This window comes from Schistocerca piceifrons, chromosome 2, assembly GCF_021461385.2.
Source record: "Schistocerca piceifrons isolate TAMUIC-IGC-003096 chromosome 2, iqSchPice1.1, whole genome shotgun sequence".
NCBI classification, from domain to species: Eukaryota; Metazoa; Arthropoda; class Insecta; order Orthoptera; family Acrididae; genus Schistocerca; species Schistocerca piceifrons.
In genome coordinates, this window is record NC_060139.1 from 143,457,884 (window position 1) to 143,475,349 (window position 17,466).

A 17,466-nucleotide genomic window follows, 5' to 3' on the forward strand; every position below is an offset into this window, starting at 1 on the left:
TGGACTAATGAGAGAAAAATTAATGCGGTTATTGATGTGTTGGCTGGTGATGCCAAGCGTTGGGGCTTAAACCTCAACATTACGAACCTGACTTTTGACGAGTTTAAAAATTTGTTTCTGGCTGAATACTGGTCAGAGCAAAAACAGCAAAGTGTCTGGCGCGAATTTGTCGTATCGAGACCTTTCGATGCGAATTCGCGCGGTTCGATGAGGGAGTTTTGTGAAGGCTGGATCCGCAAGTTGGAATATTTGCGTGATCGCCGCACGGAATCCGAAATAGTCTGGGAACTGTACAAGAAGCTTCCAGATGATACAAAACGCTACATAGGAAGCAATTACAGGACAATAAATGATTTCGTGGAAAGAGTGGCGGACGAGGACAATTGGCGCAATAATCGCAACAGTGGTGGAGGCCGTGGTAACAACAACAGGAACCACAACAACGATAACTATGGGAATAATGCATACCGCAATCTTGGCAGCAATAACAATAATGGTTCGGGCCGTAATGACAATGCAAATAATAACCGGAATGACGGAAACCAGTATCATACTAGCGTGATACGGGCTTCACAGAATAGTAATAACGCCAGAGGGTGTGACCAGCCGCCTCAGCAGTATCCCGGGAGCGTATCTGCTGGGACGAGACAGGGAAACCATTAGCCGCGCCGGTGAGGGGCCGACCGGGCGTGGAGAAATTTTGGCGGCCCAATAACAGGAGAAAACCCAGGTGTCGTCGTTATGAAAATTCCGTGTGGAATAATCAACGGCGGGAGAGTGTGCCAGTGTTAGGAGAAAGGAGTGCGCCCACAAGTAGTAGATCAGCTGTAGACACGGCGGTAGGAAGTACATTCACTGTCAGTGAGAACAATTTAAGTAGTGTTCCGGAAATCGATTATAAAGTGGCAGCTGTAATACCCACAGCGGAACTGGAGATTGAGTTTAAGAATGATTCGCAAGTGTTGAAAGAAGATCAGATGTCGGATAAAACGTCCGTCATCGAGCGAGGAGATGCAGAGAGGGATGAGGTCTGGTTAAGGCAGTTCGGTCGCTTATACGACGAACTAAGAGATTATAGGGGCCTGTACGGGAGAAGTGTTTATGGGGAGCGCGGGCAGGATTTGCCGCGTCTCGTCCCGCAGGAAGATAGTGATTGTGAAGTGATGGAAAGTTCTGGCCCTAACCGGCAGACTTTACTAGAAATAGTTTATGTTAATGGGGAGCACGAGCAAGATGCGTCGTGTTTCGTCCCGCAAGAGTTGAATGTTGAAGTAGTAACGGAAAGCTCTGGCCCTAACCGGCAGACTTTACCGAAAGTTGTAGTGGTAGAAGTAGCCGACCCATCCGACGCGAACATCCAGTTTAAACATTGCGAGAGTATTAAGGAGAAAGATTACGAAAATTTTAGTGATAGCCGGAAACGATTGGTAGAAAAGCACGTAGATTACAGCGTGTATGAGGTTAGAGCTGACGTTATACGGTCAGACGGTAGCAGTGTGGGTTGCGCAGATCCAGAGGAAGTAATTTCAGATACTACTGGGCACGTTCTTCCAGGTAGATTGGCAGATGAGATCAATCTGACCAAAGAGGAATCAACGAAGGTGACAATTAGTGAAGTGATAACAAAGCAGCACTCACTAGTTGACGAGTTACAGGAAAAGGTTTCGGTATTGGAGGCGAAGCTACAGACTAAGCCTCAGGACAGACGTGTTGAAATTAAAACTGTATGTGAACAGAGGCTGAAAAAGCCGCCAGATAAACCGGATTTAGGATCAAAGCCGGATGGTTTTTTCTGGAATGACCTGGATATAGACGAGGATTTACTGTGGGAAAATAAAGAAACCGTCGAGGACAAGTGTAGACAGATAGTAGTGTCTGTTAATATGCACGACCTACAACTTAACGTGTTGATTGACACCGGTGCAGAATTGTGTGCTGTATCTGGGAAAATATTTGAGTTACTGAAAGACAGACCTGGCATCGTAGTTATGCCAGTAACAGGAGTGAAAATTATCGGTGCTACTGGGAAGGCCAGTAAACCGGTCACGAAACAAATTTTTGTCAACTTCGAGATTTGTGGGGCACGATTTGAGCAAGAGTTTGTCGTCGTGCCAGGCTTAACTACGGAAGTAATTATCGGGTTAGATTGGCTATTAAAGTACCGTGCAGTGATTAACTGCGAAAGCAAAACTTTGACATGTATGTCACTAGATAAAACGATGGTAGTTAGCTTTGACGAGGCAGGAGACGGTGTGCATAGGCAATACCAGCCTATACACATTGTTAACTGGCCGAATGGTATTGATGTAGGTATGAATTTGAACTACCGTAATGTGAGGAAGTTTGGCATTGACAAAAGTGTAGAAAGTGAATTGGAAGAGATAATCAAATTCCCTCCACGGATTGACATTAGTATTGGTGTGAAAAACGATCGTTTGCGAGAAGTAATGAAGCTAAAAGCCGATGCTCGCATACGTCGTAATGACGCTAAAGTGCGTTTTGCTAAGTTTGCAATCGGAGACTTAGTACTTGTAAAAGCTCATGAGAAATCGAGCGAGATAGACAATGAAATCTCCAAATTTAAGTTTGTTTATAATGGACCATTGTAGACCTGAAATTGTACCAACCAAGGATTGATTAGTACCACAGATAGGGTAATTTGTACAGTATGTAGATATAGAGTGTAAGATTTAAGGATGTGCCATGTGGCGATGCTTTTGCCTGACCTAGAGGTCATTAAAGAAGTTGTAATTAATAAGTAATTTATGTTGATTAAATGATTTAAAAGTTACTGAATATTAATCAATTTAAAAATCCAAGCTGCTAGTTTAAGTTTCAGCTGAGTCACAGTAGATTAAGGAATGTAAATATGATTTTGTAAATAGCTGTAAGATTCCATAAATATGTGATTTACTAGTCATTGCCGATGTACTTAGACGCTGTTTTAAGTTTCAGGCTAGTACATGCGTGTGATGATGGACAGTGTTGAGTTATCCACTGCGATAGTATTAAGGGACTCCTTGAGATTACTCGGGAGTGAGTTTTTCCTAAAGATTTCAGTGAAACGGACGTTCTGGAAACGCCGTCACAAGGGCGAGTGAGATCAAGCGTGCCGCACACGCGGGCGCAACAATACTGGCGAGGCGAGCCGCTGTCGGCTCTTGTGCCGCTGTTGGCTCTTGTACCGCTGTCGGCATTCTTTGTACTTGCGAGTACGGAAGGCGGAATTGTTTTTCTTCCTGGACAGCTGAAAGAATTCTACTGTCAATATTTATGTTTTTTTTCGATCTGATGTGTGTTATTTTCTTGTTTAGCATTAAGTGGACTCTCATGGCAAGCGTATTAATTACGAAAAGGTTATATAAAATGTGTATTCTATGTAATTAACAATTAATTTGCGTATTTTGATCTACCTGTTTTTATGACCATGTACTCTGATTAATTTTGTAAATAGTATTCCATTTCATGATAGTGTTACGGATTTTGACGATTTTGGATTAGCTAAACCATTTTCTATATCTTCTATGAATCTTAATATGTTGTCAACCTGTTTTATTTTGTGCAAGATGACAGAGTGGAATAAGATTAGGAGTGTCTCCACTCAGTTATTATGGTCTAAAAATTGATTTATGATTAATTAGACGAATGCTAAATTTTGTTGATGTTTTGAGCATATGCATTTCCGCTGTTTCTTTTTTGGGACATTTTCTGAGTCTGTTTACGTTACACGAACATCCTCAGACAATGTGGGGCACGTGTAACGCCGGAAATGCATATACTCCTATTTCCATCTATTGTACTATTATTTTTTTTCCTTGTTTTGTTACCTCAAGATATGACATTTCTGTCTCTTTATATATTGTAATTGTTTTACTGTTTGTATATATATATATTTATGCACTTATGTCGATGTATAATTGGTTTGTTTCGTAAATATTATTTGTATTTTTACGCTGGGTCTTGCCTAGGGAAAACTGCTATCGAACGATTACATCGATGGGTCGTGTGAAGAATCAAAGTGTGTAGGATCTTTGGTAGTGTTAACTCTGCCGCGTGGAGCGCGGGCAGAGCAGTGAGAGTCTGGCGGGAGTAGCGAGTGGAGCAGGTGTTGTGTGACGCTCCCGCGAGTTGCCGCGCTTTCGGGGTTTGGCAGCATGTAATTGCGCTCGACTCGCGATGATAGTTTCTGACATGGTGTCGCGGACGGGAAGCATTAGCTGGCGCACATCAAGAGCCCGTTTCGCCTGGTGACCGTGTCGAGAAGAAGGCGCGCCAACATCCAGCTTCTGCAACAGCGACGGCCGACAATGAGTGACTGTCGCCACCTCCTCGATCGACGGCTTCAAACCTTCAATCAACCAACAAGGAAGACTAAAAGCACGTAAAGTTTCAGAACTGTATGGCAGACCTCAGCTTTTCAAATTGTTCCATTTGCCTCGCAAAATTACAGCAACTTAGCATGAACCTTTGTTGCTCATTGTCCCAATTGCATTGCCAAGCAGGGTCCCTTCCTTTTCCGAAATGAACCCGAGTGTCGTTGAAATTCAAACGCCAGCATAATTCCATTTCACTGCTTTAATTTCAAAGTTCAATTCAAGCATTAGCTGGCTACAATAGTTAGATTACACAAGCACAAATTAAGAGTGCGAGTTTTGTTACCGTATTTTAGCTTACCTGTGACTGCAGCTCAGCTTGGTACGTACTAAATTTTACTATTGTTAATTGTTCAGAATCGTTTAATTCAAGTTCAAAGTTAAATCTCTTCTTTCTAAATTGCGTAGAGTCAAGTTGCTTTTGAAATGATTGTTGAGGTAGTCCAAGACTAACCGTATTTTACTGGATTTCGATGTGCTTCAGAAAGAAAGCTCACTATTAACTTCAGTCACTAAATTAACTTTCGATTTTTCGGTTTTATTAATTCTTTTGCTAAATTAAATCAGAGTGTAGCGAAATTTATTACTTCTGACAAACTTTCAGATTTCACACTACACGTGTCAACCTTCAGTTGCCACGCTTCTAGTGTTAATTATATGTGTAACAACCTTTCATTTTCAGTTACTATAGTAATTGTCCTTAGGACTGGCGACCGTGATTTCCCCCAAATCTCAAATATCTAATTACCGCTAGTTAATTGTTAACGTAACGGCCGCACATTTACTTTCTTTATTAACTTTACCCCTTTTCAAAATTAATTTCCACCAGTTTCATTTGCATTTTTCCTTTCATTTAGATGTAACCCTTTCCTCCCTCTTTACCGATAGATTAACTTCGGTGACGATTGCTTTTCCCAAATTTCCATTAGGTACACGCGGTTTAATTTTTCACTGTCATTAAGGTCGGTAAGTGAGGGGGAGGTTACAAACTGATTACAGTTTAAGGAAAACTGGATGATTTATTGAAGAGAAAGTGCTTCACGAATTGAGTCAATAACGCGTGGGTCCGCTTCTGGCCCTTACGCAAGCAGATATGCGCCTTGGCGTTGACTGAAAGAGTTATTGGATGTCCTACTGAGGGATATTGTGCTAAATTCAGTCCAAATGGCACGCTAGATGGTCACGTCCTGAGCCGGTTGGGGGAGTGGGGGAAGGGGTTCCCCATAATGATCCAAACTTTCTAGATTAGGGAGAGCTCCGGCTACATTGCTGGCCAAGGTTGGGTTAGGCAAACACGAAGGCATATCTTCCGGAACTGTGTTTTACTTCGCGAATTATCTGCAGCCGCAGCTCCCATTTCACAGGGCCGTATTAATAACACTTGCCTACGAACAGACGATAACCTACAACATGAGTGGCTGACTAAAGCTACCTTGCGGAGTAATTGGTGCGAAAGTGTTCTGTGCTGTATTTGTGAAACGTATTTCACTGACACTATCTCACGTCGGTTACTTGGTCTAGAGGCTTAGATTTGGTGCACAGTGAGGAATACTGACTACAGCCGTTGAAAGCACGCCATCCGAGATGTATCAAAGAATAGATACAATTGCTACAGTATGAGCTGGAAACGCATAAGCTCACAATGAAAAGCTGCTCAGTGGTTAATAGTATATATTTGAGATGGTTCGTGTTGACTGCCCTTACCTTCAAAATACAAGCCATTCTAGATATCTGTTTGATAAATAACGTATATGCTACGTTCCCTGTTTGTCTAGTAATTCATTTTACCTGGATGTGGATTACTGCAGTAAACTGCAGATAAATTTTCTCTCTAACTTTTGCACTGGCAAGCAGATAGTATAGATAATACCGGGTGGTTATAATGGAAGAGCACCTTCTCAGAGAGGTCCAGTGTGGGTTGCAATTATAATGTGGCAGCGAAAATCGGTAGATATTCTAATGGGTTGATGCGAAATCGATGTACGTTGGAAAAATTGGTTCCAATTTTGACCACCAGATGCGCAAATCTGTTGCTGTGAATGCACGAAAGACGTGCAGAAATGTTTCCATATGTAATGGATTAGCAATAAGACTTGAGCAGAAAAGTTAAACCAAGTAAGAAAGACATTATGTTGATTTTATTATTCACCACCACATACTTTATTGTTTATTGAACCGAAGATGTCGACGAGTTGCTGTAAAGCGCCATATTTGCACCTGGTGGCCAAGAATTAGCACTACTAAGTTTCGCTGTCATACGATAATTACGTCCACACTGAACGTCTGCGGGGAGCTGCACTTTAATTATGTAAGTAGGCTGTTTATGTTTTCTCTATGTAAGTAGGCTGTTTATGTTTTCTCTATGTAAGTAGGCTGTTTATGTTTTCTCTATGTAAGTAGGCTGTTTAGGTTTTTTATTGGTAACGCCACCTCTGTATGACAATCACTGGCTGTGCTGTGGGCAGTCTGTGTCTGCTTTGCATTGTTGTAATACTCGCCATTGTAGTGTTAGGCAGCTGGGTGTGAACAGCGCGTAGCGTTGCGCAGTTGGAGGTGAGCCGCCAGCAGTGGTGGATGTGGGGAGAGAGATGGCGGAGGTTTGCAATTTGTCATGAACTGATATATATATTATGACTTGTGATGATATTAAGGTAAATACATTGTTTGTTCTCTATTAATATCTTTCATTTGCTAACTATCCCTATCAGTAGTTAGTGCCTTTAGTAGTTTGAATCTTTTATTTAGCTGGCAGTAGTGGCGCTTGCTGTATTGCAGTAGCTTGAGCAGCGAAGATTTTTGTGAGGTAAGTGATTTGTGAAAGGTATAGTTTAATGTTAGTCAGGGCCATTCTTTTGTAGGGAATTTTGAAAGTCAGATTGCGTTGCGCTAACAAAGTATTGTGTGTCAGGTTAAGCACAGCCATATATAAATTGTTCAAAGGGGATGTTTCAATTACAACCGCCTGGTATATAATATCTTACTGAAGGATGTCATGTACATTCTTCCCTGCTAGTTTCGAGTTGGTGACGCTGAGGTTCACCGGTCGCCGAACGTGGCGGGAAGAGGTGGTGCTGGCCCGGTGGGTGCGAGGCTGCGGCATCGCGCCGTCGGACGCCGACCTCTTCCCAGACAAGCTGGCCGACCTCAAGGGGCGCGAGCTGGCCTTCGCCACCTTCCACTACCCGCCGTACGCCGTGCTGGAGGACTCCACCGGCACGCAGGACGGCATGGAGACGCGAATACTGCTGGAATTTGCCAAGAAGGTCAGTGGCGGCCAGGGTCAACACAACTTTCTGCAGGTTGGTTCAGGGCATTCAGATCTGATTTTGTTGGAATCTATACAGGATGTCCCACGAAGAGTGCACAGTACACAGGCATATGACAGGAACGACCATTCGAACGAGAAATGTCTGGTGAACGTGGTCTCTAAAATGCATACCAGAAGACATCTGAGTGCTTCATCTTCCATAATGTGAAACAAATCTTTTCTGCAGTAAGGTCTTAGCTTTCCATATGTTGAGGAGCGCCAATATGAACAAAAATAAGAAAAACGTTCAGTAAACGTAGGCACTGAATGTGTACCTTAAGAACTATGAGCACTAGTCCATTTTACTACTGTCAAACACGTGTCTTCTACTGAACAATTCTTCATAGATCTTAAGGTATGCGTTTTAGAGTCCATGATTACTGTACAATTCTTTCTTATTTATACCGTGCTATATCCTCCCAAGAAAAGCAAAATGTTCGCATCAGAAGAGATTCGTATAACAGTATCAAAGATAAAGACATATTCATAGGTCTTAAGACTACCGCGCTTCGAATATTCCTGAAACTTACCTTTCTTCCTGGGACACCCTGTTTTTTTTTATACAGTAGTTTATTTACTGCTTCAGTGAAGTTTAATAGAACGTAACAAAGAATCACTCAACAAGGAAACATGTATATTGTTTATGTGCTCTGTATCTAGCACTAAGCATTTTACTATGATTCATCGGGTAACAGCAGATTTACAACATCCATAGTTCGGAAGTGATTACGACTGGACTGCAGGCTACCTCCTATGCCATTGTCTGTATACTGAGCAAGCGGAGAGACAAGTCAGGCAGATAAGACGTGACATGCAAAGACGAACATGTGTACTAAATACAGTGTTTCAGAATCTAAATAAAACTTATTTTAGGGATTCATATGAATTAAAAGTAGAGATAGAGATAGAGGAAGTATATGAGGATACTGAAAAGGTAATACAGTACGTAAAAGGACATCAAAATCTAATAGTCATGGGCGACTGGAAAGCAATTGTAGGCGAAGGAGTGGATGAAAAGGTAACAGGAGAACATGGGCTTGGGACAATGAATTAGAGAGGAGAAAGATTAATTAACTTTTGTAAGAAATTTCAGCTTGTAATAGCGAATACTCTATCAAGAACCACAAGAGGAGGGAGCATACTTGGAAAAGGGCAGGTGATACGGGAAGATCACATCATGGACAGGCAGAGATTCCGAAATCAGATACTGGATTGTAAGGCTTACCCAGGAGGGGAAACAAAGTCATATCACAATTTAGTAGTGGTGGTGGGTAGGTTGATGTTTAAAAGAACAGTCAGGAAGAATCAACATGCAAAGAAGTGAGATACGGACTTACTAAGGAATGGCGAGACACGCTTAAAATTCTGTAAGGCTGTGGATATAGCGACGAAGAATACCTGAATAGGCAGTACACTTGAAGAGGAATGAACATCTCTCAAAAGGTCAGTCACAGAAGCTGGAAAGAAATACATGGGTATAAAGAAGGTAGCTGCGAAGAAGCCGTGGGTAACGGAAGAAATACTTCAGTTGATCGATGAAAGAAGGAAGTACAAAAACGTTCAGGGAATACAGAAATACAAGTCACTGAGGAATATACATAGGAAGTGCTGCATGAAAAATGTATAGAAATCGAAAAGGAACTTATCGTCGGAAGGACTGATTCAGCATAAAGGAAAGTCAAAACGACCGTCGGTGAAATTGAAAGCAATGTTGGTAACATTAAGAATGCAACGGTAATTCCTCTGTTAAATGGAGAGGAAAGAGCGGATAGGTGGAAAAAGTACATTGAAGGGGAAGATTTGTTTGATGTGATAGAAGAAGAAACAGGAGTGGACATAGAATAGATAGGCGATCTAGAATTAGAATCAGAATTTAAGAGAGCTTTGGAAGACTTGAGATCAAATAGGGCACCAGGGATGGATAACATTCCCTCAGAATTTCTAAACTCAATCCGGGAAGTGGCAACAAAATGACTATTCATGTTGGTATGTAGAAAGTATGAGTCTGGCAATATACCATCTGACTTTCGGAAAAATATCCACACACTCCCAAAGACTGTGCGATCTGACAAGTGCAATAATTAACGCACAGTCAGCTTAACAGCTCATGCGTCCAAGTTGATAAGGAGAATAATATACAGAGGAATGGAAAAAGAAAAGTGAGGATATGTTAGATGACGATTGGTTTCGTTTAAGGAAAGCAAAAGCACTAGAAAGGCAATTCTGACGTTGCGGTTGATTATGGGAGCAAGACTAAAAAAAATTAAGACACGTTCATACGACTGTCAGCGTGGAAAACGCATTCTAAATTCGAAATCCGGAGAAAACTAGGGGTAAGCTATATGGAGAGAAGGGTAACATACAACATGTAAAAGAGGCAAGAGGGAATAATAAGGGTGATCGCGTTAAAAAGGGTGTAAGACAGGGATGCTATCTTTCGCCTTTACTGTTCAATCTGTATATCGAAGAAGCAATGATGGAAATAAAAGAAAGGTGGAGGAGTCGAACTGAAATTCAAGGTGAAAGGATGTCAGTCATACGGTTCGCTAATGACATTGCTATCCTTAGTGAATGGAATGAACTGTCCAATGGGTACAGAATATTTACTGAGAATAAATCGAAGAAAGACGAAAGTAATCAGGACTAGATTGAATGAGATGAAATTAAGGAATCCACTGGCAAGGCAGCAAAGTAACCAATGACGGACGGGGCAAGAAGGACATCAAAAGCAGACTAGCACTGGTAAAAAGGGCATTCCTGGCCGAGAGAAGTCTGTAGTATCAAACACAGGCCTCAATTTGAGGAAGAAATTTCTGAGAATGTACGTTTGGAGCACAGCATTATTTGGTAGAGAAACAAGGACTGTCGGAAAACCAGAGGAGAAGAGAATCCGAGCATTTGAGATGTGGTGCTACAGACGAATGTGGAAAACTACGTGGATTGATGGATTGATAAAGTGGTTGATTGATGAGGAGGTTGTGTGCAGAATAGGAGAAGAAAGGATTATGGCAAGAAAACTGACAAGGAGAACGTACAGGATTATAGGACATGTGTTAAGGCATCATGGAATGACTTCCAACGTACTAGAGGGAGCTATAGAGGACAAAAACTGTAGAGGAAGACAGGAATTGGAATGCATGCAGCAAATATTTGAGGACGTTGGTTCCAAGTGGTTGGCTCAGGAGAGGAATTCGTGGTGGGGCACCAAACCATTAAAAAGACTGATCACTCAAAAACAAATCAATGAAAGTAATATATTGCAATCCCAACGCCTCTACATTTGTGCCAATAGGTAGTTCATATCTGTAAATCAAATCTACAATAAAAATATTCCTTCCAAAAGAACATTTAAATATGAGCAAGATCTACACTCCTGGAAATGGAAAAAAGAACACATTGACACCGGTGTGTCAGACCCACCATACTTGCTCCGGACACTGCGAGAGGGCTGTACAAGCAATGATCACACGCACGGCACAGCGGACACACCAGGAACCGCGGTGTTGGCCGTCGAATGGCGCTAGCTGCGCAGCATTTGTGCACCGCCGCCGTCAGTGTCAGCCAGTTTGCCGTGGCATACGGAGCTCCATCGCAGTCTTTAACACTGGTAGCATGCCGCGACAGCGTGGACGTGAACCGTATGTGCAGTTGACGGACTTTGAGCGAGGGCGTATAGTGGGCATGCGGGAGGCCGGGTGGACGTACCGCCGAATTGCTCAACACGTGGGGCGTGAGGTCTCCACAGTACATCGATGTTGTCGCCAGTGGTCGGCGGAAGGTGCACATGCCCGTCGACCTGGGACCGGACCGCAGCGACGCACGGATGCACGCCAAGACCGTAGGATCCTACGCAGTGCCGTAGGGGACCGCACCGCCACTTCCCAGCAAATTAGGGACTCTGTTGCTCCTGGGGTATCGGCGAGGACCATTCGCAACCGTCTCCATGAAGCTGGGCTACGGTCCCGCACACCGTTAGGCCGTCTTTCGCTCACGCCCCAACATCGTGCAGCCCGCCTCCAGTGGTGTTGCGACAGGCGTGAATGGAGGGACGAATGGAGACGTGTCGTCTTCAGCGATGAGAGTCGCTTCTGCCTTGGTGCCAATGATGGTCGTATGCGTGTTTGGCGCCGTGCAGGTGAGCGCCTCAATCAGGACTGCATACGATCGAGGCACACAGGGCCAACACCCGGCATCATGGTGTGGGGAGCGATCTCCTACACTGGCCGTACACCACTGGTGATCGTCGAGGGGACACTGAATAGTGCACGGTACATCCAAACCGTCATCGAACCCATCGTTCTACCATTCCTAGACCGGCAAGGGAACTTGCTGTTCCAACAGGACAATGCACGTCCGCATGTATCCCGTGCCACCCAACGTGCTCCAGAAGGTGTAAGTCAACTACCCTGGCCAGCAAGATCTCCGGATCTGTTCCCCATTGAGCATGTTTGGGACTGGATGAAGCGTCGTCTCACGTGGTCTACACGTCCAGCACAAACGCTGGTCCAACTGAGGCGCCAGGTGGAAATGACATGGCAAGCCGTTCCACAGGACTACATCTAGCATCTCTACGATCGTCTCCATGGGAGAATAGCAGCCTGCATTGCTGCGAAAGGTGGATATACACTGTACTAGTGCCGACATTGTGCATGCTCTGTTGCCTGTGTCTATGTGCCTGTGGTTCTGTCAGTGTGATCATGTGATGTATCTGACCCCAGGAATGTGTCAATAAAGTTTCCCCTTCCTGGGATAATGAATTCATGGTGTTCTTATTTCAATTTCCAGGAGTGTATTTTATACTAGTCATTTGGAGATGTTCGACTCTTAATGAATTTCAAAAGCAAATATCCAGATTTTTTTCTTTTTTTTCAAAGGAACTTATATCGTATTATACACTGAAGAGCCAAAGAAACTGGTACACCTGCCTAGTATACTGTAGCGGCCCCGCAAGCCCACAGAAGTGCCAGAAAATGACGTGACATGGATTCGACTAATGTCTGAAGTAGTGCAGGAGGGAAGTGACGCCATGAATCCTGAAGGGCTGTTCATAAATCCGTAAGAGTACGAGGGGTTGGAGATCTCTTCTGAACATCACGTTGCAAGGCATCCCATATATGCTCAATTATGTTCATGTCTGGGGAGTTTGGTGTTCATAGGAATTGTTTAAACTCAGAAGAGTGTACCTTGAGCAGCTCTTTAGCAACTCTGGACATGTGGGGTGTCGCATTGTCCTGCTGCAATTGTCCATGTCCTTCTGAATGCAAAATGGGCATGAATAGATGTAGGTGACCAGACAGGATGTTTACGTGCGTCTCACCTGTCAGAGTCGTATCTAGAGGTATAAAGGGCCCCATATCACTCCTACTGCACACGTCCCACACAATTACAGAGCCTCCACCAGCTTCAACACTCCCCAGCTGACATCCTGAGTCCATAGATTCATGAGGTTGTCTCAGTATCCGTACACGTTCAGCCGCTCAATAATTTGAAACGAGACTCGTCCGACCAGGCAACATGTTTCCAGTCATCAACTGTCCAATGTCGGTGCTGACGGGCCCAGGCGAGGTGTAAAGCTTTGTATCGTTCAGTCATCAAGGGTACACGAGTGGGCCCTCGGCTCCGAAAGCCCTTACCGATGATGTTTCGTTGAATGGTTCGCATGTTGGCACTTGTTGATGGCTCAACAATGAAATCTGCAGAAATTTGTGGATGGTTTGCATTTCTATCGCGTTGAACGATTCTCTTCAACCGTCATTGGTGTCGTTCTTGCTGGGTCTTTTTTCGGCCGCATTGCTGTCGGAGATTTGATGTTTAATCGGATTCATTGACAGGCAGACCGCATTATATTTCGCTTTTTTTACTAGTTTTGGCCTTTCTCTGCTCTACGGAAAATGTATTGAGTAGCAAGTAGCTATGTCCTCGTAATAATAATTGGTAATATTATTACAATGCAATAGTATAACAACAGGGCACAGAAGCATTGACTGATGCTAACAGCTACTCTGAGCGGAAACGTCGGACCGTGGCTGAAATTGACATCACGCGACTGGAATCGGCGTCTTCTAAAGGCCGTAATGGACTAATTATGCTTTGCACGTAATGCATATATGTGGGCACGTATATACTTGCTATGTACCACGTATTTTCAAAGGCTTGTTTCCTGACACATATCCTATTTCACATAAACTTTGTGATGTGCAAGTTCGTAGATTTAGCTTATCCAGTATATACCGTTCCACGTATTAAAAACTGTTGTAAAAATTGAGGTAATTAACTAGAAAATTTGTGTTTTTTCTAAACGTGAAGTTTAAAATACAAAAGATCATTAGCTTTTTCATAAATTAAATAAATTATAGAGTTTCATACACCTGCAAGTATGGTGTCTATGCTGCGCAAAATTCATCGAAGAATCTCTCTAACTTACGAAGAAAAGTGTACCTATAGCAGCAAATGAAGCCTTTAGTAAGTGAAAAAACTATGAAATTTCACACGTAAAAAAAATTATTTTGTTATGTTTTCGAACTTCCACTGCAATGAGTGTGGATCCTGAATCCTTCCTGGTGATGCTGAGAAAGTTTTATGAACTTATTTGTAAAAGTATAGACACTGGAAATTAAAATGTCCTGAGGTGCCTCTCCTGCTCCAAGTCGGCCCGTTTGACGTCCTACACCCCTTAAATCACTGCTCTAGCCTTTCCCCGGCTGTTCTCCACTCATTTAGTAATTTCTCTTTTCAGAAGCCATTTCTATACTATTGTGATGTGAGGAACTATCACTCGCTGAAATGTATGACTGTGTTTTTAGAAAATCAGTTTCTATGAAATCTTTGTCTGTAGAGGCCGACCCTGGAGTCGCAGACTTTTCTGCATTGCTGACAGAAATTTGTTTCTGGTGGTGACTGGGTGCGTAGTGTTCCTTATCTTCAGCAGCTCCAGTTGCTTCCTAAAATTCCCTTGTCAGTTTCTGTCTCCCGCCTCAGTTTATTGACCCTCTGAATTCCTTCCCACGCATTACTGCACCATACAGGACGATTGAGTGCAGTAGTTTACCATTTGACAGTTTCAGTTAGACGTTTTTTCATCTTGTTCTTTAATACGTCTTTGTATAACTTTTGGATACTTCCTTGTTTTTTTCCCAACCTTCAGCTAGGAATACATAATTTGTTTTGGTAGGCGTAAGAACGATGCTGCCCGTCGAATGGAGGTGATGCTAGATGATCATGCCTTCATTGTTAGAAGAGCTTGCTTTCTCCGGAATATTGATGTTAGCCTTTTCATCCTTAGGGTCCCTCTCAGGCAGCGCTGATGGTACCTTTCCAGACTCCATATCTGCCTTCTGTAAGTAGTTCATGCTTCGCACTCATTGTAAGAGATGGTGTAACAGTAGCTTGGCATAAGTAGAGTGTGGTGATAATGATGATATCGTGATTATCAAACATTCTTATCCGAAGACGACCAATAGCCGTAATGGCGCATTTGAGGCAGTGCCGCATTTTCACAACAGTTTTTGCACTTGCTGAAAGCTGCTGCCGAGGTATGGGAAGTGTTCTATGTTCCGCAGGATTTTACCTTCGACTGTGATTGTTGGATGTATGGCAACAGCGTTAGGTGCAGATTTATGTGGGATCTGAGTCATTTGGATATTAAGACTTAGACCAATGCTCGTATCTCTTTCATCAAATGCATTCAAGATTGCTTCAGTCTTGGCCTTTGTTCTAACGAGACTGAACAAACTACCATCAGTCCTGTATTCTATTTATATGCCCTTTAACAGTTTACCATGTCGATGTCCACTACTGTAATGTTAGAGTCACCTGAAAAGAGCTTCTCTTGCAAAAACATCTGTTTACCCTTCATGCTGAGGTTTCTTGCGTCACACTTGCTAGGACGTCCCTTGTTACACTGGTTACACGATTCTTTTTCCATGCCAGACTACGTCATGTTGCAGCAAACCTTTGATTACCTCTTTCTGCCACCACGAAAGTGAGTTTGCATCTTTGGAGTGTTACTCAGGCTCTCAACCAATGGGAAACTCTGGTGGTTATCGAGACCACGAAGTGATATATATCTTAACTCGGCATTGCATTGGAAGTTACTGTGTGTATGGAATTGGTCAGAACCGCTTCGAGGTCTGCTATGTAGAAGATTTTGGATGACATCTAATTAAGTTTCTTTCTGGAAGACGTATACACAGAATCTCTGTATTTATGCTTTTATTAATACCGGTTGATTAAAAAAGAAAGAATACTTTTCAGTTGTTTATTACAAACTACGACAGATAGAAACACACTGTCTATATCATTGTAAAGAGGAATCTACGTGAAGTTAATCCACTGTTCAGATGCAACGTGCATTCCGCCGTCGATTCAGCAAGAAGCCTCCTATGCACACGCAAATCCGTGACTAACATGCAATCCTCTTGAAAGTTGGTACATATATAAAGGGAAGAGAACTGACCGGCCACACAAGTCCAATGAAAATGTCGAGCGTATCCGAGGTGCGTTCACACGGAGCCCTTGGAATGGACTATCGTTTCAATTTTTCTCAAGCAATGCATAACGCTCATGTTGAGGATATGGTACAACGTCTGTGCGAATCTTACGACTTTGAACCTCCCTCTAACCCGTAACATGGGCGTTTCCATTTTTCATAATTTGTCTGTAGTAAACAACTGAAATCTGTTCTTTCTTTTTGAATCACTCTGTACTTTCATTTGTTTTACGTGTACTGTTAATTCGCGCAAATTTTGTTATATTTGCACATTTTAAGTATAATATAGTAACGTCCTGTTCATTATTTAGCTCTTCCTAAGCTTGAATATGGCTTCTTCGGCCAAAATACCTATTCGCTCCACGATGCTGCGGTTTCTCACTATGACATCTCTTGTTAAGTTAGTCACAGAACTCTGCTGCCACAACAGTCGGGGCCAAGTCGCAACAACGTATCCACAACTTCATTCCCCATTGAAGCCAAGGTGAACGCCGTCCATAGCGATACACTGCCCCCAGCGGCCAGTGACCTCTGTCCTAGCACCATCGCTATTGCCTGTCCTCATATCTGCCACAGATCGTTGTCTGTCACGCTTTACAAGATGGGCAACCCTCCAACCTCCACATTCTATAATGAGGCATGTGTATCCAAGGTCTTGTAGCCCATTTGTGTATTCACCGGCATTCAACCACTTTCCGTGGATGGCCAAGGCAGTAATCCGAGATGCTCGATCCCAGGCAACAGGCCATTTGTCAGAATCACTATGTCAGTGGTTGTCATCTTACGTTAGAATGATTCGTCTCTGCCCCACTCTCTTAACCACGTTACGTGTAGCAACGCATTCAATCCCGCATGCAGTGATCAAAAAAGTTTTAATTCCTCGGTGTAAACTTAAGGGAGACACCCTTTTTAAGATACTTGTCTTGTATGTAGGGCTGTGCAGTATTACGTCTCAGTTTATTACTTCTCTAGTACTAACTGCACCAGTGTCACATTTTTCAGACAGTATTCGCATATACCACTGAATACACCAAAAACGTTACGTAGCCATACGACTCACCGTTCAGGAGACCTGAAGTAATAAACACTGAGATGTGTAAAAAGCTGCCACATTATGCAAGACGTTTAAATTGTTGCTTCGTTAGTACCAACCCTGTTCACAACACTTTTGGCGGACAGTATCCATATCTGCCACCGAATATATCTACACAAATACACTCATGCTAATAAATTAAGGATAATTGCAGAATGTCGTGCCACACAACATGGCACTACATAAAACTGGCGCTAATAGCATA

The 17,466-nt window shown here is 43.0% G+C and overlaps 1 protein-coding gene across 1 annotated transcript in view; it reads left to right on the plus strand.

Moving 5' to 3' along the window:
• Window positions 1-17,466, plus strand: part of LOC124775202 — a 116,579-nt gene that overhangs the window by 12,292 nt on the left and 86,821 nt on the right. The window contains exon 2 of the mRNA XM_047250041.1: window positions 7,387-7,636. Coding sequence (XP_047105997.1) covers window positions 7,387-7,636 — 250 coding nt within the window. The remainder of the gene's footprint in view (window positions 1-7,386; window positions 7,637-17,466) is intronic.